Source organism: Neofelis nebulosa, chromosome 7 (genome assembly GCF_028018385.1).
Source record: "Neofelis nebulosa isolate mNeoNeb1 chromosome 7, mNeoNeb1.pri, whole genome shotgun sequence".
Lineage (NCBI taxonomy): Eukaryota > Metazoa > Chordata > Mammalia > Carnivora > Felidae > Neofelis > Neofelis nebulosa.
In genome coordinates this window covers 126,866,407-126,890,434 of record NC_080788.1, presented here as the reverse complement: position 1 = coordinate 126,890,434, position 24,028 = coordinate 126,866,407, and the positions used below count along the sequence as shown (strand labels likewise).

Sequence of the window (24,028 nt, the reverse complement as noted above, 5' to 3'; positions counted from 1 at the left end):
GTGCTCTGCCTGCTTCTAGCTATGCCACTTTCTTTTGGTTAGTATTTACATGGAGTACCTTCTGTATTCTTTTGTATTCAACTTCTTGTGCTTAAGATATGTCTCTTGGAAGCATCAGAAGACTACTTTTATATCTTTATCCATTCTGACAGTCTTTTAGTTGAAAGTAGTTTGTGATATATTCAAGTTTAAATTTTCTATCTTGCTTGCCTTCTTTCCTTATGCTTTTCCATGCTTCTTTATCTCTCCTCTCTTACCTTCTTTTGGTTTGAGTGTTTTTGCTGTTGCTTCTCCTCCCTTCTAATGTGATAGTTGGACTTTGTTTTACTACTCTTTTATCAAAGTTTAGTATGAATGAGCACTTTTTACCGTTTCTTGGACAGTGCAAACTTTAGAGTACTCTGTATGTCTTAATTCTGTCAATTTTTGAATTCCACAAGATATTATTTTATACAGTCCATATAATTTAGATTACTCACAAATTTAACTTTCCATTGCTCTTTATTTCTTACTGCATCTTTAGGCTTCCCAGGATAAATTTCCTACCTCCTAAAGCACATCCTTTAGTGTTTCCTTTAGAGTAGGTTCCCTGGTGACAAGTTCAGTTTTAGTTTGCCTGCAGTAAATGTTTTATTTCAGAAAGATGCCTTGTAATTAAAAGCAGGCATTTTCAGTTCTTAGAAAATGTACGTTAGAGTAATATCTTCAGGAGTTAAGACTAAGTCTTTAAATTTTTGAATGATGAACAGAAACCTTTTTGTAATTGTAATTACACACCAGATGCTACCATTTACTTCTGCTCATTTTTGTTAATTTTCAGGTTGGTCTGGGACAACTGCATCTGCACGGAGGCCGTGGAGTAGAACAAAATCATCAGGTAACTTTCCTATTCCCGGGGCTTTGCACTTCATGTCGTAGATGGAAATGATACCCCAGATGTATTTCTTGTCAGTCAATGACAATATCAAGTTTGTGTTATTTAGATAATCTTCACAAATGATCTTTTAAGATCCAGCTAACCCCTGAGAAAGCTGAAGACTAAAAATGTGATTATACCTCATAGTGGTGGGAAAGGCTTTTTTAATTCTGAAACCTAGTTCTCAATACTGCCAAAAATACATACACAGTGTCTTAGTTTCCTATAGGTATGTGATAGAAGTATGTCTTAAAACTCCCATTAGAAAATATTTTAGGGGCACCTGGGTGGCTCAGTTGGTTCAGCATCCAGCTTCAGCTCAGGTCATGATCTCGCAGTTCATGAGTTCAAGCCCCACATCGGGCTGTGTGCTGGCAGCTCAGAGCCTGGCTCCTGCTTCGGATTCTGTGTCTCCCTCTCTCTCTGCCCCTTCCCGGTTGCACTCTATCACTGTCTCTCAAAAATAAATAAACATTAAAGAAATAAAAGAAAATATTTCATAGAACTGAGGAACAGTCATTGTTGAGGTTGTGAGCAGTAAGGAATATACAACTATAGCAGTCAGGTCTATATCCGGTCACCAGCTTTTGTCTGCTTTATGCCCGAAATCTCTCTCATCTCTTCCCTTCTATCAGTATACCTACCACTTGTGTGAATCATCTCCTGCTTGCATTTGCTAAGCAGTAGCCTGTATTTGTAAGCCACACACCTGATACTGTGTTCCCTTGCTTAAAACTCTTGAGTGGTCCATAATTTCCAGTCACTTAAAGACCAAAACCTGGCCTTTTGAGTCACAGGCACATGGACCTTTTCTCAGGTCTTTGAAAATATCAAGAACCTCCCTATCCCCGGATTTCTGGAATACTAGTCCCTCTGTCTAGAGTGAGTATTATTCTACTTCCTTTCTTTATGTAACTAATTCCTACTTATCCTGAAGAATTCAATTCCAGTATCTCTTACCCCAAAATATCTCCCTGGACCCCAACCCCACTCCAGGAATAGGTCATGTACCACAGTTACAGTCTGAAAATCTGTATTTATGGCCCTTTCCCATTATAAACGTGTTAATTATATAATTAAGTTGTTTCCTCTGCTAGAACTAAGTTGCAAAAGAGCATGGACTTTGCCACTTTATTCTCAGCATCTGACAATATCTAGTACATAGTGAGTGCTTGATAAATGTTTGTCAGACTAATAAAGCTGTTATTCTGCCATAACAGTTAAATATTCTAATTAAGGGTATTTCATTCCCATATCCCATCAACTTTAAGAATTAGATAACAGAGTACACTTAAAACTATACCAGATACCCATGCTTTATTATTATTTATTTTTTAAATTTTTTTTCCAGATAGCATTTTGACAGCTTTAATTGCTGTAGGTCTTTAAAATGTATATCATTAGGCCAGATGAATCGGTTAATAAAAATGTCAGGTACAGAATTCTGGATGGTGAGTTTGCTGCATACCTTTTATACAAGTTTTGGGATATTCTTGGTGTATGGTGCCGACTTGTGAAACATTCACACAGTGATCAATTTTTTCAGTACCTTCACAGAAGAAATAAACTGAGTTCCCAATATATAACTGCATTAACTCAACAAATATCTGTTGCTTTAGGTGACCCAAGAAAAAAAGCAAGGGAGATCAAGGAAGGGAGTGATCCATAAGTTCAGGGCAAGATACTGTAGCTTAGCCTAGAATGGTGGTAGTGGGGGATGGTAGGTGGATTCAAGAGGAATTTGGTAATGAAAGTTACAGGACTCAGTGATGGATTGGATATGAGATTCGGTGGGGGAGGGGGGGGTTACCTTAAGCAGCCAAGAGATGTCATGTTGCTATTTACTTAAACTGAGATAACTGCAATATTACAAGATTTTTTAAATGTTCCTGAAATAATTATTTTGGTTAAAAGCCAAAGGCAGATAGATTCTATAAAAACTAATTATCTTAATAAATTCTTTTCTCACAGAGAGCATTTGACTACTTCAATTTAGCAGCCAATGCTGGCAATTCACATGCTATGGCCTTCTTGGGAAAGGTACTGTATGTCCTGTGAACATATTATGTAACAGCAAGAGGTGTTTGCATAATAAGCACATGTTGTATTTAGGATCTACAGTTTACCAAAAATAAAGTGGAAATGAAGTTTCCAATACAAGGATGTTGTGTCTTGTGGCAAAGTAAGAAAAACTTCCTTTTTCATTATTTTGAAAACAAATACAGTATAAACCAATGGGTATTTTCATCTATAACAAATCCTAAGGTTAGGATGCTCAGAATAAATATGTCACAGAAATTCTTGCAAATAGAAAAATCTCAGCAGTGTTTGCCACATAATTGCAGCAAGTTATTTGGGGCCTGAGAACTTTACATTCAGACATCCCATCTATTGCAGCATAGAAATTGGTATTCCTCATATATTTTTGTTTAAGCATTAATTTTTATTCTTCTTTCTTTTGGCCCTTTCATCATGTTCCATACCTGGTACTCTGATCATTCAGTGTTTGAAACCTTTTAGTTCTTTCTTTTCCTGAACTTAAGACCTACCCTTTATCTTACCCTGGGGACAATAGTGGTGGAAGAGAAATGGAAGCAGATATTGGTAATAACACTCCTTTTTTCTCATTTAATCACTGATCCCAAGCAATTTATCAACCACTTGACTGCCTTGGGATAGAGTGAGAGAAAAGATTCACCTTGAGTTAAAGATTTCCCCTCTTGAGATTGATCCGTGAGCTGATTTTAATGTATTCATATTTATAGAGAAATCATAATGTGATATGACAAAGAATATATAATAATGCTAAAATGTTTACTTTTAATGCTTTTCTTTTAATTCTAAAATATCCTGTGGGGAATTTTAAACTTTGTTGGAAGATTTCATGATCTCTCACAAACACCAGAATGAGATGAGCTAGAAATACATTATAGGAGAGACGGTTATAGCTCGTAATAAAATTAGGCTTTGTTTTGTAGATGTATTCAGAAGGAAGTGATATTGTCCCACAGAGTAACGAGACAGCTCTTCACTACTTTAAGAAAGCTGCTGACATGGTAAGATCTCATGACTTAACATACTGAAATGTGTGCCATATTATTATTTTAGTAAGTTTATTATACTGAAGGATTAGTCATAACCAACTCATGCCTCAAATTATTGAAAGCACCTGTGATTTGTGTGAATGGATTGGCTAGAAAAAAACCTTCCCAATAAAAGGCATTTTATTGGTTGGGGGGGGGTTGGATAGAGAAGACCATATTATTGAATATTAAGCCTCTGTTTCAATTTCATTGAGAAGTTTCCTGATTAAGGAAATACTGATTTTAGTAATGCAATTGAAAGTCATATAATCTACCCTATTTGTATTGCAATTTGAGGCTTAAAACTTACACAACTAGGTACTTTCAATAATCTTAAATACATAATTTAGACTTTCTTTGGCCCAGAGAAAACTACATATGAATTTTTAAGACCCCATATGCCTCCAGTGTGTGTACTTATCTCCTTGCCAACTACATGTTACTTTAGTTCTAAATGTCAGTTGAGTATTTCCCAAAGGAGTGCTGTGACACTTTTTAAAAGATGCCTCTGTCCCTATTAGTTTAGATTGAATTTTAGATTTTTCTCTTGCAGGTCTCAAAACAGTGATTGTCTTTGCTCTGTGAGACTCCAGTAACCTTTAGCATATCTTTGCCACCTGATCCCAGTGTTGCTTTTTACCTGGTTGTTGACTTGACACCATAGCATCTTCCTTCTTTATTGGGGAGGGTGATTACCAATGAAAAACTACAAAAAAAAGTGATATACTTTTTGGGATGCCTGGGTGGTTCATTTGGTTAAGCGTCCAACTTGTGCTCAGGTTGTGATCTCACAGTTCATGAGTTCAAGCCCCGCATCAGACTCTGTGCTGACAGATCAGAGCCTGGAGCCTGCTTCGGATTCTGTGTCTCCCTCTCTCTCTGCCCCTCCCCCACTTGCGCTCTGTCTCTCAAAAATTAATAAACATTTAAAAAACAAAATAAAATACTACCTATTAAAAAAAAGTGTTTAAAAAAGTGACCTACTTTTAGTTTAATAAAAAAGAAACACATTAGTCATGTTTTCTATCATAACTCATGGAACAGATGGTCATAAGTCACCAAAATTTCATTCTAGATAAATTTACTATTTGCTCTTTTTCCGCAAATTATTGACCCCCAAATCTCTAAAAGTCAGCATTACATTTAGCCTGATGGGAAGGAGAATTTTGAATTGAAAAATGCAGTGACATTTTTTGAATGTGTTTGTAAATTATTTCTTTTGCAGTCATTTATTCTTGCCTAGTTTCTTAATGAATCCATTCACTCTTTTTTCTCGGTTTGCAGGGCAACCCAGTCGGTCAGAGTGGACTCGGAATGGCTTACCTCTACGGGAGAGGAGTTCAAGTTGTAAGTTTTCAGTGTAACATTCTGACTTAAACAAGCAGTCAGCTGGTGAGTTGGAGAAATATAACTAGCTTCCAGCCTGGGTGAAATCCTTTCTTTATAACCAGAGCTGAACCTTTTCCTATTCTCTGACTTTGGCTGCTTACCACCCTTCACCCCGCACCTGCCATATGACTGCCTCCTTCGAATAGCCCTGTCTCTGGCACCTTTTCTAAAGGTGTGAAGCTGCTTCTCATTCTTCTGTCTATGCTGTCTCCTCTCCAAGACTTAAGCTTCTCCCTCTCTACTTCTTCACTCAAGGCTAAGAAAATGCTTGTCCCTCCCATTTAGGAGAAAAGCTTTCTGTTCTATTCTTTGCTCTTCTCTTCTCTCCAGTCCTTCACTGCAAACCCAGGTTTCTCCAAAAAATGAACTGTGTTAGTGGCTACCACTCATTCATTAGCTCTTAGAGTTAGGCTTCTGCCTCACGTAACTGCTCTATGCAGATCACCAGTAACCTCCTAAGGGTCAACACCTGTTGACTTTTTGGCTCTACATCACTTGAACTCTTTCCTCTCTGGAATTCTGCAAGTTCTCTTGCTTTTCCTAAGCCATTGCTTCTTATTCTTCTCTACTACTTCCTCATGGTTGCCCCTGGATTCTCAATGCTGTCCTCTTCTCTTCACTTTATGAACCCTCCAAGTAGTATGTTTTTAGTTGGGCCTGAAACTAAGCTTTAGGTTTAAGGTTCTAATCTGTAGGTGTTCCCTAGCACAGAAACCAGTATAGCGTGGTCTCATTTTGATTCTTTTTAGTCATTTTAGGACACTAAAGTTCAGTAGTGATCTTTTAGTTTCTCTCTGTGGATACGTAGGGTATTTGAAATCTAATAATCATATAGTGCTTGATAAGTTACACAGGAAAAGAATGAATAAAGAGAATAATTTTCCTTATTTAAGGAAATTAGAAAAATTAAGGTTTAGAAAAAGATTTGTTGGTTAATAGGAAAGATTGTTTCTTAAGTCCTGATCTTGTGTTTCACTGGTGATATGTATGCTTTCTGAGAGTGAACACAGCAAATTGTTTCACAAAAACTCTTACTTGCTTTTCTTTAGTCTTAAATATTTAAGTCCCTCTGTGACTTAAAGTAGACTACCCTCTGTATGTTATGAAAACTTAGAAGGTAGTCTTTTTAATGGCTCTTTGAGAATATCCTGTATGTGTTTTGTTGACTCTTTTTAATAAGTGAATCTCCTATCAGCCTTTTGAGCTTTCTTATCATGTGATCATGTGACCTCTTTTCCTACAGAATTATGATCTGGCACTAAAGTATTTCCAGAAAGCTGCTGAACAAGGCTGGGTGGACGGGCAGCTGCAGCTTGGCTCAATGTACTACAGTAAGTAATACTGGAATTAAATGCTTCATCCACCAACATCGAAATTGCCTATTTTCCATCAGATACCACTTTGATGTGGAAACGAGAGCTGTCGCATTCGGGCTGATTAATGTTCTCCCATTTCAGTAATTTGTGCATCTTGTTTTTCATGGTAAATTAGGTTCATCTGTATTAATATACAAATCTGTATTGCTAAGGTTCCCATCTTTCCTGAGTAAGAATTCTGAGTTTCATTTGATTTTACTCATTATATAAGGCTGCTCTCATGCTTCAGTTAAATCTTATTTAAAACTATTTCTGGGGCGCCTGGGTGGCGCAGTCGGTTAAGCGTCCGACTTCAGCCAGGTCACGATCTCGAGGTCCGTGAGTTCGAGCCCCGCGTCAGGCTCTGGGCTGATGGCTCGGAGCCTGGAGCCTGTTTCCGATTCTGTGTCTCCCTCTCTCTCTGCCCCTCCCCCATTCATGCTCTGTCTCTCTCTGTCCCAAAAATAAATAAAAAACGTTGAAAAAAAATTAAAAAAAAATAAAACTATTTCTGACCTTTCATGTGATTTTCCTTACAGATGGCATTGGCGTCAAGAGGGATTATAAACAGGCCTTGAAGTATTTTAACTTAGCTTCTCAGGGAGGCCACATCTTGGCTTTCTATAACCTAGCACAGATGCATGCCAGCGGCACAGGTGTGATGCGATCGTGTCACACGGCAGTGGAGGTAAGGGCTGTTCTACCAGCTCGTACACAGGAACTTCATTTTCCCAGGAGGAAAGTCTATCGTTTTAATTCTCGTTTTCTTTGCATGATTTCTTCTACAGTAGAAAGAGATTCGACCTAATAACTTGGGTACACTGAGGGAAGACACTGAGGACCTGTGTGTCACCCTCATGCTTATTTGTTTCATTTGGGTCTCCACGTTTGTAAGGACAGTGGGTGTTGTCTGCAGTCTCTCTAGCACCTCCTAAACAGTATCTGAGCACCACGAGGTCTGTGTCTAATGAATGTTGCAAAAGGTACACTGAGGGAAGACACTGAGGACCTGTGTGTCACCCTCATGCTTATTTGTTTCATTTGGGTCTCCACGTTTGTAAGGACAGTGGGTGTTGTCTGCAGTCTCTCTAGCACCTCCTAAACAGTATCTGAGCACCACGAGGTCTGTGTCTAATGAATGTTGCAAAAGGCAATGCTGATGTCTTCTAAATGGAACTTTTCCTCTTTAGCTCTCTCATAACTGGCACTGCAGAGTGGCATTTGCTAAATGCTTAGCACAGTTTCTAAACCTCTCTGTGTTTCAGTTCCCTCGGTTGTAAAATGGGCCTATTAATAAGACTTATTTCATAGAGTGTCCCCCATGAACCTCGTGGGAGCTGTAAGGGAGTTTCTGTACGTACTGTACATAAAGCACAAGAACAGTGCCTGGTGGGGGTAATGGTATATAATTGTTTACTATTATTTTTATAAACCTTCTCTAAAGACTAACTGAAATCTTCAAGTAAATATCCCAGACTTTTATATATATTTAATAAAGTTGCCAGAGATTCAAAGAGGTAGCTTAATAATCACTTGTAGCCAAAGTGCAAAAATGATATTCTGGCATATGTTCCTTGTTTTGTTACTGGTTTGTTTTTTGTTTTTTTCCTGTTCTCACAGTTGTTTAAGAATGTGTGTGAACGAGGCCGGTGGTCGGAGAGGCTAATGACTGCCTATAACAGCTATAAAGATGGCGACTACAACGCCGCAGTGATCCAGTACCTCCTGCTGGCCGAACAAGGCTATGAAGTGGCACAGAGCAACGCAGCCTTCATTCTCGATCAGAGTAAGGTTCACTTTCATTCTGCCTTGGGTTTAGACTCTGAAGGCTCACATCAGGTAGCTCGTTTTTGTTTTAAAGAGAAAAGCCACAAAGAAACTTCTTTATTGTTGTAAGTAGACCTTAACAACGCACGTGCTGGAGTACTTTACCTCAGCTCCCTAAGCCATCAAAGTTAGTTTTGCAATTAGCATTAACTGCTTTCAGTAAACACATTTTTCAAAATACAGCAGATAGAAGAACCTCATTTTTCCAGTGGTCTGTAGATCCCTAGAAGTGGCTCCATGGTTACTGTCCGATTAGTTCTGTGGATAAAACACGTTGCAGAAAGTAGTGTTGTCCTGCTTACAGTGATTCTTTTGAACTCGGTATTTCCTTCTAATGTTTAATTTCAATACAATACTTTGGTCATTTAATACTTGTTATATCCCAGTTATGCCCCACATATCCACCCTAGCTTGTAAATGAAGCCTAAAAGTCTAGTGCCTTTCCTTAAATGCCTAAGTTGTATTTATTTCATCTTCCCTGTAGGAGAAGCAACCATTGTAGGTGAGAATGAAACTTACCCCAGAGCTTTGCTGCACTGGAACAGGGCTGCCTCCCAAGGTGAGTAGCCCACTCATTCTAGGGTAAGAGTTTCACCCAGGGATCTTTCTGTACTGTTTTTGTTTTGTTTTTGAATCTCCCATAAAAACTAAATAATGTCATTCATCAACATACTAACTGTTGCTTAAGTTGCATCGTGATTTATCTATTCTTAAAACGGAAGTTCTAGTCACAGGGTTTCTAAATTATTGAATTGTGATTGGTCATTTATATCACATTATGGTTTACTCTTTGATTTTTTGTTTGAAGCCAGTTATATTGCATAAAATGAGAATCACATGGAATAGATAATAAAATATTAGTCTAAAACCCAAAAAGATTTTAACCTTTCCCCATCTTTTTTTGTTTGACTATTTTATTCTCACACATACTCCTCTCAACAGTGCCTGGCTATCCCTTCTTCAAACCTAAACAATGGTCCAATTGAACTACTTTAAAATGTAAATGGCAGAATATTACTCAGCCATCAAAAAGAATGAAATCTGGCCATTTGCAGTGACATAGATGGAGCTAGAATGTATTAAGCTAAGCAAAATAAGCCAACCAGAGAAAGATAAATACCATATGATTTCACTCGTATGTGGAATTTAAGAAATAAAACAGATGAATTTATGGGAAGAGGGGGACAAAGAGAAGAGAAGGAAACAAGCCACAAGAGACTCTTGGCAATAGAGAACAAACTGAGGGTTGATGGAGGCAGGTAGGTGGGAGATGGGCTAGATGGGTGATGGGCATTAAGGAGGGCACTTGTTATGATGAGCACTGGGTGTTGTATATGATGAATCACTGAATTCTACTCCTGAAACCAACATTGTACTGTATGTTAACTAACTAGAATTTAAATTTAAAAACAAAAAAGGAAAAGAAAGTATAAATGGCATGATAGACTAGAACATGCTCATTTGAAGAGTACTGTTGTGGGGCGCCTGGGTGGCGCCGTCGGTTAAGCGTCCGACTTCAGCCAGGTCACGATCTCGCGGTCCGTGAGTTCGAGCCCCGCGTCGGGCTCTGGGCTGATGGCTCGGAGCCTGGAGCCTGTTTCCGATTCTGTGTCTCCCTCTCTCTCTGCCCCTCCCCCGTTCATGCTCTGTCTCTCTCTGTCCCCAAAATAAATTTAAAAACGTTGAAAAAAAAAAAAATTAAAAAAAAAAAAAAAAGAGTACTGTTGTGACATGGGGAGTACCACCCACCTTGTTATACCTCTCCCCGTTGCAAAACCTGCTTCAGAAGAGCAATACCTCTAGTTTCAATCTTTATTGAATTTATAGTTGAATTTATAGCTTGGCTGAAGGATTTGTTATAAAGTTTACATACTGCCAATTAAAATTGTGTTTTATGTAAGCATGTTAACAGGAGGAGAAACAATTTGGTCCGTTTTAAACGCACTTTATTTACTGGCAGTTTTGCATTTAATTTTTGTTTAAGGCTATACGGTGGCTAGAATTAAGCTTGGAGACTATCATTTCTATGGATTTGGCACTGACGTAGACTACGAGACTGCGTTCATTCATTATCGTCTGGCATCCGAGCAGCAACACAGCGCACAAGCCATGTTTAATCTGGGGTATATGCACGAGAAAGGACTGGGCATTAAACAGGTGAGGCTGGCTTCAAAACAAATGTTAGAATGATGTAATTGTGATTTGGGGGAAACGTCTGCATTTATTTCTAGAAAATAGGCTTTCTTTCGGAATGTGCTCCAATTTTAGGTACTAAGTTATGAAGCAGTTTTGTAATATTTCAGAAGCCTGCCCTTGCACCTCTCCCGTCGTCAGACATACGCATGTTGCTGTCACATGCACACTGCTTTATGTACAATAAGCCAAAAGCAGAGTCGTGGAAATGGAAATATGGTGCTGCCTCGATCAGCAACTCCTTGTTTGAGAAACTATCTGTCCATCTTCAGCCAAATTCTGTTCTTTGTAAAGTATTTTGAAATGAAGTAAGATGTTTGCTACTGACAAACGTATTTCTGACTCTTATACCTTCCTAATGGAGTCTAACATTCTTTAGAGCCATGGTCTTAACTTTTTGCCTATATGCCCTTAAGAGAATTTTGAACAACTGTGTTTTGTCCTGCACATTTTTATTTATTTTAATTTTTTTTGTTTTTAAATTAGGGTGAGCTCAAACAGGGGTAGAGGGGCAGAGGGAGAGAGAGAGAAAATCCCAACCAGGATCCACACTGAGTGTGGAGACCAACGCAGGGCTCGATCCCATGACCCTGGGATCATGATCTGAACCAAAATCAAGAGTAGGACACTCAACTGACTGAGCCGCCCAGGCACCCCTCTCCTGCACGTATTTAATTTGACATTTAAAATTTTTCATCATAAGCTTCAGAAGGTCTGAGTTCTACCTATTTTAAGCATCAACCCTTTTTTTTAAATAAAATGACTAAGTTACTCCAAATACCAAAATGTTGATACCCTCATCATTAATTTTTTTAAAAACACAGCAAATTTATTAAATGAAAATTGTGTCTTTTCCTTTTCTTCCTGAATTCATATTTTCAAGTCATTGTTTTCGTAGATTTGCATGTAAATGTAATGTTTTTAATGCTTAGATATTTTACTGATCAATCATACTTACCTGAAACAAAGTATGTAAATTCAAATTTTGAATTTTATTTCCTATGATTATAGGCTCTAAGTGTTAAGAAAAATTCATAAGATACTAGCCATAGTTGGTTAATTATCAATACAATATTGAACAAATCAACATAATACTATGAATTTCACTAAAATTTTACTTTCTGTGATAATTATTAAAAATGTATTTTTACATTTTCTGTGATAATTATTAAAATTTTACTTTCTGTGATAATTATTAAAAATGTATTTTTTAATGAGTTGAATGGAGCATCTTTTAAAAATTAGTTTAAGTATCATTGAGTAAATTTAGCATTAATTTCCTTTTTTTTTTTTTTTTAAAGTTTATTTTGAGAGTGTGAGAGAGTGTGAATGGGGTAGGGGCAGAGAGAGAGAACCCCAAGCAGGCTCCATGCCATCAGCACAAAGCCCAACACAGGGCTCGATCTCAAGAGTTGGACACGTAATCAACTGAGCCATCCAGGCACCCCTCATTTTATAAATGTATGGCTGGAACCTTGTTCACATAAACAAGTATATGGGAATTGGGGAGAATTTTATTATAGCAAGGTCACTTAGTTCTTTAAACTGCTTTCGAGTTGCTTGCTGTTTTCCTTCAGGCTGCTACACAGAATACTATAGGGTGGCTTAAATAATAGAATTTCTCACAGTTCTGGAGGCTGAGAAGTTGAAGTTCAGGGTGGCAGCAGGTTTGGTGTCTGGCGAGGAGGCCCTGTTTCCTTGTCAGAGACACTGTCCTCTGGCTTTTGTCCTCATCTGAGCAACGAGCAGGAGAGAAGCAGCAAGTACTTAGGGATTCTTTAAGGATGCTCATCTCATTCATGAAAGCTCTACCCCTTTAACCTCATCTAATCCTAATAACCTCTCAAAGACCTCACTTCCTAATCCCAACCATCACATGAGGGAGAATAGAGTTTCCACATAGAAATTTAGCAGGAGGATGGGACACATTTAGTCTATAACATATGCCAAAAATCAGAGTGATCTGTCACTGACACTTTGGTTAGGTCCCCCTTCAATCTTGTTGGAAACTGGAGACTTGGAAAGGATACATTTATTTATTCCCTTGTCACTGGAGTCATTCATTTTCTAGTTTCTGTAGAGAATGCTGAAAGGCTTTACCTAGGTTTATCAGATAACTAATTATATTCCTCTTCATCACTTAGAGACACTTTGTTGACCTAATGTGCTTAAGGGCAAGTTACTCATTTTCATTTTGCTAATGCACCATTTTTTGTCAAAGTGCCTTTTATTTTACCACATTTGAATATGTATTTTAATCCCAATATGTAAATGTTCATATTTTACATTTATGTTACTATTAGATACTTGAATATAGTTTTATCAAGACTCTGGAACTGCAGATGGAGTACATTCAGTTTGTGGAAGATCTCTGCCATGTTGACCAAGCTACCAGAGCCTCTCTTAATTGGCAGACCACTCAGCTAGGTCAGACTTTGCCTCCATCAGCAAGACTGACTTCATTTTTTTTAATTCAAATAAAATTAATGTGTGTTTGATGACTAATAAAGATTACACATAGTTGTGGTTGTTTTGGGATACACTTCATAATAATTTACTGAAAGCAATCAAAACTAAAGTGATAGAACTCTGACAGTCTGCTTTTATAATAGATTAGAAACTAAGAAAATTAATTAGTGTGCATTCTCATAATGTAATTTGCAATATAATGTTATATGTAGCTTATATAAATTCTTGTCAGTAAAGATGATGGTAAAGAGCATAGTATTCCTTTGATAAGAATGGGGAGGACAGAACTCAGGGATGCAGCTTTTAGGAATAATTAATCATGTGTAAAAAAAAATGATTCCATTAGTTTCATTCCATGATTATCCATGATCATCTTTTCTTATTTTTTCCCAATTTTAAAAGAAGGAAACTTACATACTACTAAAAACTATCACTCCAGCATGTAGTACAGCTAGAAAAATATTAAGGATTAAATGAGGATTGGTGTTACACAGAGTAAATAATTCAGGATGTGATTGATAAAATTTAGTTACCCCTTTGAATCATCCACACAAAAGTCTATGTTGTCACATAAAGTTTGATCCATGATCTTGAAGAATGTGGCAGTCCAGAAAAAAACTTGTTACCTTTTTTTTTTTTTTTTTGAACCAAAGACACTGACTCTACCAGTACTGTTGTTGGTTGGAAGGTGCCCTTCTTCACTAACAACACCCCCTAGGGACAGTATAGGGAAGAGCTGACAGTAACTGCTTACATTGAACTATGTGGGAAGGTCCTTTTTAATGTTTAGCCTTTCTTTCCCATGTCTCATGGAATTCTTGCCTTGGAGTTTGGTATCCTTTGACAGTGGTCAGGGCATGGAGAAAGGGACGTTGTTAAATGAAAATTTCACTGTGTCTCCCCATGCCATTCAACATTTATCTGAATGCAGAGCACTCGGTCTGGGCCCGGATTCGTAATGACTCGTTTCACCCCTTACGGAAATATGTCTAAGGCAGGAAACCCAGCATGCAGGTCCCTTAACACTATCCATGCAAGTACCATTTGAAACGTCTTGAGCATATTACCAGTTTGAGGATCACTGCTCCAAACTGAAACCTGAATTGCTTACACTGAGTGAAGTTTTAAGAAACTTACTTAACTTGACCCAGAACTTGAGACTTCTAGGTTGCCCCCGGGAGTCTTCAGAGTGACAGTGTTATGCATACACAGCAAGTAGGATGTCAGACAGGAGGAGCAGGAGTTAAACCTTAACATTGTTCAGTTAGATTTTTCAAAATTAAGCCATTAGATGATTAAAGAAATATTACCCAATTAAAGGTGGGGTTTATCCTTTTAGGTAAGGGAAATTTTAAAATGAAAACTTGAAAGGTAAAGTCAATGCTCTGAATGCACAAACTGATATAATATCACTATATAAACTAAATAATATTATTTTACTTATTTTACCAAGAGATGAATTTTGGTTTATTTCCTGTATTATAGGATATTCACCTTGCAAAACGTTTTTATGACATGGCGGCTGAAGCCAGCCCAGACGCACAGGTACCAGTCTTCCTAGCACTATGCAAACTGGCTGTGGTGTATTTCTTGCAGTACATCCGGGAGACAAACGTAAGTGTTCCGTGCCTCTTTTAATTAAAATATAAGTGATATAAGCTGCTCGGTCCAGAAGTTTTTATTGGAAAAGCTCAGGGAGAAGGGAGGAGTGTCCTTCAGGGGTCTGGTGCTTTCCCTTCTGCCCCAGATGAAGGACCAGGAGATCGCATCAGCTGTGGGGTGAACATAGCCACAGAGCAGCATGTTTTCAGGAACCATTTGACAGTAGCTCCAGGTGCTAAAGCAGTTTCCACTGATGCAGGTGTTTTCTGGCTCAGAGAAAACCGAGACCAACCCTTGGCGATTTGAAGGAGTGGTTAACTAAATTCAGTAAACATTAAATCAGGTGACTGCCTGGCAGTGACTCAGACCAGACCCTTCAAAAGGGAGAAGGAGAACCTGAGAACTTGCCCAGGCTGTTGTACTTCAGATTGTGCTATTAGCAAGAAACATGTTAAAAACACGTCTCGAATTTTGTTCTCTAAAAATACCTTGAACTACTTTAAATAAGCTCATGGTGGAACCTAGACGAGAGGTGGGTTCCCCATTCCTTTCAAAACTGCTGACCTTATTTACCAGTATTTCTGTGTAGGTGCTCTTGGGTTCTCCAGTTTTACATTTTCTTAACTGTACTTCCTTATAATGGATTAACTGGAACAGGATTTAACCCCAAAAGTCCTGAAATGTGCGCAGAAACAAGGGCTACAAAACTTGAATTTACTCCAGACCAGAACAGGATGATGTTTCAGTCTTTCATTAACATCTTTCAGAACAGGTTGATACACCGTTTCGCATTAGATTCCAGAAAGGACTTTTCCTCCTGTGTGATACAGGTGGAAAGGGTGATGTTCCTTTTCACAGCCCTGTCTCGTGTACTGAGGTCCTCCCCGCATAGGGCTCCGAAGGACTGGAGGTGTTGGACTCCGTCCTCCTGGTTGCTTACACACTTGTAATGGCACCTTTAGAACTGCTTGGTGGCCTGAGCCAGACACACCGTACCCTCCACTAGTGGAAACAGTCTTTGTTCCTTTCACTGAAAAGCTAACAGTGTGGCAGCCTGCTGTTTTCCTCTCTCGGGGCTGTTTCAGACCCTTGTCTCTCACAGTTTGTAAGACTAATTAGTTACAGACTAGGATTTAGTCACGCCTTATACCATACTAAGTGTATCCTATCTTTGTTGTTTTTTTAATACAGAAGTATAAAGAAGACAATAAATGCTCCATAAGCCTACCACCTAGATATTCCAACCAAAAGAAAAGAGTTACCAAGTATTGATGGTGAGAAAGTCAGTGCAGAAAAGACAAAAATCCCCTATCACAGGTCCCACCCCAGGAAACACAGTTAATAGTTTCTTAGAATCTTTTTCGAGGAAAATTTAGCACCTGCATCTACAAATCTATATTATGGGGACCTTTTAAATATAATTTTAGTTAAATATAAAGGATTATACCACATGTTTACTTCCTTCGTAGGTAAGTAGCAGTCAGGAAATTTCAGGAGTAACTTCTCTTAAGTGACACCTAAACAAAGTATTATGGACTAAGAACATAACTTTAAAGTTCAAGTTCAAAAGTGTTAAATATTTAGTGAAATCCTAGTTGAAAAGCATTAGTCATTCAGCTATTAAACGCTTGAATTCCTGCCATCTCCAGCTAGATGAGGGAGGAAGTGAAATAACCCTGCTGTCATGAGAACAGGGCTGCCATCACTACAGATAGGTGACAAGTGCTGAGAGACTGATTGCCTCCCCATGGCCTTCCATTGTCCCCAGTATTCCTTGCAAATCTTTTCTGTGAAAAGTGGTTGGAAATGCATGCATTCGATTACTGATGGAAAGGAAAGGAACCCAGCTAGACATTCTGTATCATCTACTGTCATGAAATAATAACTCAGTTCCTGAGACACATTATTTTTTGAATTCTTAAAGCCTTTTTATTTAAGCCATTGCAAAACATTCCTAAAACCAATTATTTTAATAAGTTCTGTATTCGTCTCTGATTTGTGATACAACTTTTTCCTGCTTCCTTCTCTGACATTTTAGTGATTGTAATGATTTTTATATTATTCTCATTAAGATTCGAGATCTGTTCACCCAGCTTGACATGGACCAGCTTTTGGGGCCTGAGTGGGACCTTTACCTCATGACCATCATCGCATTGCTGTTGGGAACAGTTATAGCTTACCGGCAGAGGCAGCACCAGGACATGCCTCTACCCAGGCCCCCAGGGCCACGGCCAGCGCCACCGCAGCAGGAGGGGCCACCAGAGCAGCAGCCACCACAGTAACAGCCACCGTGTCCAGCCTTGATCAGTGACAACCAAGGAAATTGTTTGCTGAGAACACTTGCATTTGATTTAGGACTTCGGATCAGTGGTCACCTCCTGGAAGAGGCACAAGGAAACATTGAATTCCTAAAGCTGCTTAGAATCTGATGCCTTTATTTTCAGGGATAAGTAACTCTTACCTAAACTGAGTTGAATGTTTGTTTCAGTGCCGGATGGAGTAACAACTCTCAGTGGCTTTCCCCCTCCCACCCCCCCCCCCCCATTTTTTTTTTCCTGGAAACATGTGAGACACAATGTCTGCTGTACCCAGCTGTCTTTCTTGGGTCCTTTTGGTCATTCTCTCAATGTGCATAAGTTCTTCTATCAGCCACCTTTAAGGTCTTGTGCATCAACACTAAAAACTGATCACTGTAAAAAGGAAAAACCAGTTAGTTGCAAGTTTAACCTTAACATGTTTGAAAGTCTGAAAATAGAACTTGCCTTTTAAGTAAAAAAAAAAAAAAAAAAAAAGTCTTCAAAGTGTTTCAGAACTGCAATAACTGAGAAATTTTACCAATCCACATGCAAGTATACGTATTCAACATATTATTTTAAAAGGGAAGGCTGGGAGGTTTCTTCTTACTGGTGATTGTCACACTTGATACCGTACTTGTGTCCTTCAAAGACTGAAAGTCCTGTTAAAGAGTTTTACGTGACCTTCACTTCTCTGGAATGGAATAGATGAAACATTGTGAACTGACTCCTTGACCTAACATGTGAATCTGCCCCACCTACTCGATGTAATTTGCTTGTTTGTTTTGAGTATACAGAGCCTTGATCCGGAAGCCAGAGGATGGACTAAGTGGGAGAAATTAGAACAATACTAAAGAACTCTGGGTGGGGTACCAAAATGATAGACACACTTGCCTGAAAGATGAAGCATTTGTTCCCAGGGTTTATTTTACTTTGCATTTTTTTATTGCAAAAGAACAGTTTGCACCCTCCTGAATTCTTTAAATTTGAAATATTATTGCCAAGATGTGGCATACAGTGACTACCATTATAAAACTAAAACTCTGAGAATCTAAGATGTATTAAACTCAGTGGTTGAGGAAAGCCAAAGCCTGTTTATACTGTTCAGGTAGATTTTTACTTCTGCAGTTTTATATTACAGTAGAAAGTCAACCACTTTGTTAGCTGTCCTATTCACCACCCTCCCACTGTTGACGTTAGGAAAATCAAGGCCATTATACTTCAGAGTCTGGTTAAATAGCGTGAAACACAACAACAAAGAAAACCGAGGATTTCACATACCATACAAATGAAGAAATTTAAACCGAATTTGTATTTCTTTTTACTATCAGATGGTGGTATTCACCAGCCTATGTCTAGTCTGAGACTACATTAGTATCTGAGCAGGCTTTCTATGCCTACTGACCTCAGTCTGTTTATATTAACCTTTATACTCTTTCCGTAGTCCCTCATCTGCCAGAAAACTTGAAGAGTTTATTACCTGTAGAGTTGTAAGACTTTGGGTTTTGAAGTTGGGATTGTATTTAGAGCTAGATTTAAGTAGTCTGTAATGAACACGAAGGCTTTAAATGTGAAGTTGTATGCTTTTCATGTGTGTTTAGAGTATTCTGAGAAACCTGGTAAGCAAATTTTACACCCACATAGTTGCTTCCAGATTTGAAGAGGTGGCCACAGAGGGAACCATATGTATAAATGCATATCTGAAAGGTAGGAAATGCCACCCTCAAAAACATCCCCTTGCTTTGGGCAGCTCTTAAATATTAAGACTTCTTTGATCTCTTACACAGAGAGAGAGAGATCTGAGTGCAGTTGGTACAATATGTTGGTGTCTTCACCACTGCGTCTTCTCCTCACCCTTCAAAACTGTAATTCACGGTAGCAGCCACATTTCTTTTCGAAAGAACTGTTGTAATTTATTTAAATGTTTAAAAACCCCTCTAAGATGAGTAAACAACCGTTTGTTTCCTCTACCACCCACCTGATTTCTCCTTTAGCAGCATTTTTATCTCTAGCTTTACTTCCCTCCATTAGTACTCTGAGAAGACATTTCATAAAACAGTGTGCACTACCTAAATAAAGCCAGATGGGAAAGCGCAGTCTTGTTCTTCATGCAATAACAAACTTCCTGTTAGTTTACAACTACTTGCCGTTTCCTCTTTATTACTAATATTCTAACCCTTTTCTTGGCCTTTTCCCCCCGTCCTGCCAAACCCTTGAGTCATTTGCTACTGGAAATTTGAACGGTCTATTTAAAATAACTTAGTTCCTACATGGCTTTGTGACTTCAGTCCTTACGACTGTCTCAAAATACTCTGCTCCCTTTTTCTTTTCTGTTCACGGGACATAATACCTAGGCAAGTAGGAACTGGGTTTGGTGTTTCTCCTAAAATAATGCTCAATACTTACCTAATCAAATGGCATCCATTTGAATAAAATGACAGTAACTAAAGCTAGTTAATGTCAGTGACATTAAACTAACTCCAGAATTCAGGAGTTTTAATGTTAGAACTTAGAGTTAGCAGATTGAGCACAGCTTCATTTCTCCATGGTAGCCTGTCTCCTGACCCCTTTAATAGCCTGTCTTCCTGCCATCAAAGGTGATGACAGTAGTACTCCACTTAGCTTATATTCTCCTGTGCGTGTGCTTCGTGATTAGCCAACTGTTCCAGAGTTTTGAGACCATTCTTCTTCTTTTTTATGTCACAGAGGTAGCATTGGTGTTTGGGGTTGTTTTGTTTTGTTTCTTTCTGTGGTTGAATTTTTTGTTTCTGTTCTCTGAGTAAGGCTTATCTTATTTTTGGTTAATATTCAGTGTCACAGAAAAAGTAACTACCCCCCCTCTTTTTTTTTTCAAAATTCATTATTTAGCACTGAAATGAGATTAATTTGGGAATCGTTTATCTTGATACTCTTGAGGATTTGTTACCCTTGTGCATATAAGGTTAATTTGTGAAAGTTTTACTGCTAAGCTGTTCTGTCTCTGTACCATTGGAAAGTTGTAGAAACTCTACCATATCTGACCATGATCTGATGCTTTATTTAAGGAGCTGCTGTTGCCTCCGGGAAACTTAAGTATTTTGTATAGGGTTTTTTTTTTTTTTTTTCTTGCTTCGTTTTTCCCTCTTTTCTTTGCTGCTCATATTTGTTCTTCAAACCGGTGTTTTGGAAGTATGCATGCAAGCCTGTAAATGGAGACCACAGCTCTTCATGTGTATAGCATGTGTATTACTGTCTCGCCCCGTCTGCAAAAAAACTTCCCTCACAGAGGTTTGGACTAACATTTCACATGCACATTTCAAAACAGTGTCAGATAAACAGCCCCTTCACCTGCCAAGAAGAGCAGAATGGGCTACTTTTGCCCCGAGGACAGCCAGTATTTGTTCTGGAAGTGAGTTTAATACGTGTTGCACCACATTATGACGAGGAGAATGCAAGAAATCAAAAGAAAACGATTTTCATGAAAATCTTTTTCCTCAGTCATTGTCCTCCACTATAAATGAAAATGGAAAATTTTTGAACACCACACTGTCTGAGGCACTACCTGATTTTTAAATGTGTGGCAGTCATTGAAAAGCAGCTAAATTTCTTCTGCCACTAGGTAGTTCAAGAAAACCTAAAATACCCCAACTAAAAATGATTTGTGTTTTAAAATGACTGTTTGCACCAGCAAAACTCTGATTTTGTGTGCATGGGAAGGATGTCTTGGCTACATGCAGGCAGTCCTCTTTACACGCACTGTTTTTCCTGTTTGCAATGACAAACACGCTGACACTAGTCTCTTTTATTTAAAAAAAAAAAAAATCATAGTGTCGATTCGATCAAGGTATAACCACTGTCAATACTTAGGAGAAGCTTAAAAAGACCATAAGCTGGCATTGGAAGGAACACCATGGTAGACTTTTTTGTAAATTTATTTTGTATTTAATTAAATACGGTATAAAGGCTGGTGAAGTGTAATATAATTGTGTAAACAAATCCTGTTAATAGAGAGATGTACAGATTCGTTTTGTACTGTATCTTGAAACTTGTGAAATAAAGACTCCACCTCTGGTTATCCTGTATGCTGTAATGTGCCGTGACCACCTTTCCAGTCAGACTCTTTGTTTTTTGTTTTTTTTTAACTGAATGATTCAGTTTTTAATGGCCCTTTCTGGAATTTTAGAAGCTTCTGGGAGCATTGATTTGGAGTAGTTTGAATCCATCTTTCATTTACTTTTAACTCCCTAAATTCAGATTTTTATAAGTTGAATTTTGCCCTAGGGACAATATGAATATGTTAAGAAATGTTACTTTTTTTTTTTTTTTTTTTTTTACATTATAAAATCGCCACCATAAGTCTAGTTACCATCTGGCATTATATGAAGTTATTACAGTGTTATTGGCTATGTCCCCTGTGCTGGAGGTTACATCCTCATGACTTATTTATAACTGGAAGTTTTACCTATTTTGCCCTATTACCACTTTTTAAGTAACCTCTACTCCCATCATGGGGCTTGAACTCACTACCCTGAGATCAAGAGTCACATGCTCTACTGACACAGCCAGGTGCCCCCTCCATTACCACTTTTTAAATCTCTGAGATCTTTGACCCTAACCAGCCTGTGATACATAGTGAAATGTATCTAAAGTGTATTTTATGCACTGCCCTGTCCCAGAAAGTTTTCGAGAGCTTACAGAGCCTCACACCATGATAAAATTTACATAGATTAAGGTGATCTGAGTAAAGAGGAAGTAAAGAGGAGTCCCTTGGTACCCAAAATGCATGTTAGAAATGAACTATGCAAATCTGGCCCTAATTTTGTAGCAGCCACCTCAAACAGTAAATTGAGCCAAAATGTACCAGTTTAGGGGCATCAGATCCTTGGATAAAATGTCTGGATGATGCAAATTGTGGCAAGTGAGAAATTGGATCTCAAATTTTGCTTCTGGGAATGCAATCAGCCACCCCACATGACCTTGACTGACCTTGGCTATAATTAACGTGGGGATGTTGGACGTCAGAGCTGTAACATCAGGGGTTTGACCATGCAACTTGGGGGGTGATGCTTATTTAGTGCTTAGTCTCTCTCACAAGTCGTTAAAATGGGTCCTTGGTCTGCAACTGGGTGAAAACAGCCTTGCTCCTTTAACTTCCTTTATGATACTATACTAATTTTGATTGGTTATACTAGCCCTGACATTTGCCAATACTATGTAACAGCATATACATGAATATATGCAAGTAAATAATTAGAAGCAACTTCTTTAGTAGAAACTCAAAAAAACATGATTTTTTTTACTTTTTGGATATTTTTAGGCAAGTAACAAAGAGGTTTAGAATCTGTCCGTTCAAAAGGAGGTGCTGTGGTGTTACGGGTGTCCTATTTTTCTTCCTGCGTCATTTCTGCCACTACTTGTAAAGTCATCAGGTTAACCTTATGATTGAATCCTAAAAATTCTACCAACCTTATAACTTACTGTTAGTATTACATTTTGAGCAAAACTCTTGATCTTCCTAGTGTCCACATATTTGGGGGGGGGGGAGTTCTGGATTAATTTTTTAAACATGATCTAGTGTTAATGCTGAATTGTGTATTAAACTCTTAAAACCCCACATACTTTTTTCTCATATAATGTGAGTGGAATGTGGCCAGTTACTTGACTTCAGAACATTCGTATAAATTTCTTCTGTTGCTGCTGAATGCATTTTCCCTTTGCCTTCTTCCTACCTCTCATTAGAACTCTGTTAATTAGCCTGACAGGATTGAAAAGAATGTCTCAGAAGTAAGTGCTAGGTATGAAGTTCAAGTATCCTAAATAAGGATTCTTAACTTTGAACATAAAGCCGTCATTGATGTTTTGCATGATTCAAGATTTAAATGTGAACAACAGAAACTTCCGTTCTTGGAAGCAGATTTATTTCAAGATCTGACAGCACAGCTGTGGGTTTCAGAGTCGGCACATCTGGGTTTCCCCACTTGCCTCCCATGCCCTTGCCTGTAATCTTTCTTCCTTAGAAAAATTTCATTCATTAGTTTTTTTGTTCTAAATGAAATCTTTTGAAATGAATAGAAACTAATCCTGCTTGTGCAAGGGAAGAGAGGGAGGGGAGGTCAGGGAATCACCCAGCCCCTCGCTTCCCTTAGGTCCTCATAAAGAATTTACTTGAATTTTTCCAACCTATACAAATATGTTATTTTCTTTTCCATACTATTTGGAAAATGTTCTTTGGTGACATCTTAGATGATGCCCAGAAATTTGCTGCCAGAACACAGAGGTGAAAACAGTGCACTATTTGTCTACGGTCCCTATTTTGACTCTCGATGGAATAAGTGTGGTAAGTGGAACTGTCTACACTGGAGCAGTGAGCCGTAGCCTCTAGTATTTCAAAGGCAAAGGGGAAAAAAAGTAATTGAAGAAGACTTAAGTTTGTTTAATTGGTATCTGTATCTCCTCACTCATTTGAAACGTAAAAGCAATTAAAACTACATAACTACCTGATGCTTTGTGTCCTCGGGTTTGCTGAACCAAAGATGAATCTAGTAGGTCTCACAGACACAGGAAAGCAGGTTAGAAATGGGACGTTTATGCCGTAAAGCAGTGAAATAATAGAAGGAAGGCCTAAGAGCTAGGATGAAACCCCAATCTTAATTACAGAAAAATTAAGTTGCATCCCAGAAGACTTATTACTATTACTAATAAAGGGACTTCTTACTTGTGAGTCATTGTTCTGGTGCAAGTCATGATGATGAGTGGGGACAGATGCAGAAAGGAAGGGTTCCCCACACAACCTGCATGGACTGCAGGTGGGGCCTTGCATTCCTGACAGGTTCTCCCATTGGGTCTCCCCAGGTACCCAATCCCTTCAAAGAAGAGATTAGTGATCAGTCCTGACCGCACTGAATGGCCCTGAAATGCCAG

At 38.4% G+C, this 24,028-nt stretch overlaps 1 protein-coding gene across 1 annotated transcript in view; it reads left to right on the top strand.

The window, feature by feature from the left end:
• SEL1L (SEL1L adaptor subunit of SYVN1 ubiquitin ligase) overlaps positions 1-21,182 on the top strand; it is a 53,615-nt gene extending 32,433 nt beyond the window's left edge. Inside the window, exons 11-21 of the mRNA XM_058739923.1 lie at positions 821-877; positions 2,888-2,956; positions 3,895-3,972; positions 5,284-5,346; positions 6,632-6,719; positions 7,283-7,431; positions 8,364-8,529; positions 9,055-9,129; positions 10,555-10,727; positions 14,718-14,846; positions 16,907-21,182. Of these exons, the coding sequence (XP_058595906.1) occupies positions 821-877; positions 2,888-2,956; positions 3,895-3,972; positions 5,284-5,346; positions 6,632-6,719; positions 7,283-7,431; positions 8,364-8,529; positions 9,055-9,129; positions 10,555-10,727; positions 14,718-14,846; positions 16,907-17,116 (1,257 nt within the window). The 3' untranslated portion in view covers positions 17,117-21,182. The remainder of the gene's footprint in view (positions 1-820; positions 878-2,887; positions 2,957-3,894; positions 3,973-5,283; positions 5,347-6,631; positions 6,720-7,282; positions 7,432-8,363; positions 8,530-9,054; positions 9,130-10,554; positions 10,728-14,717; positions 14,847-16,906) is intronic.
• The last annotated feature ends 2,846 nt before the right edge of the window (positions 21,183-24,028 follow it).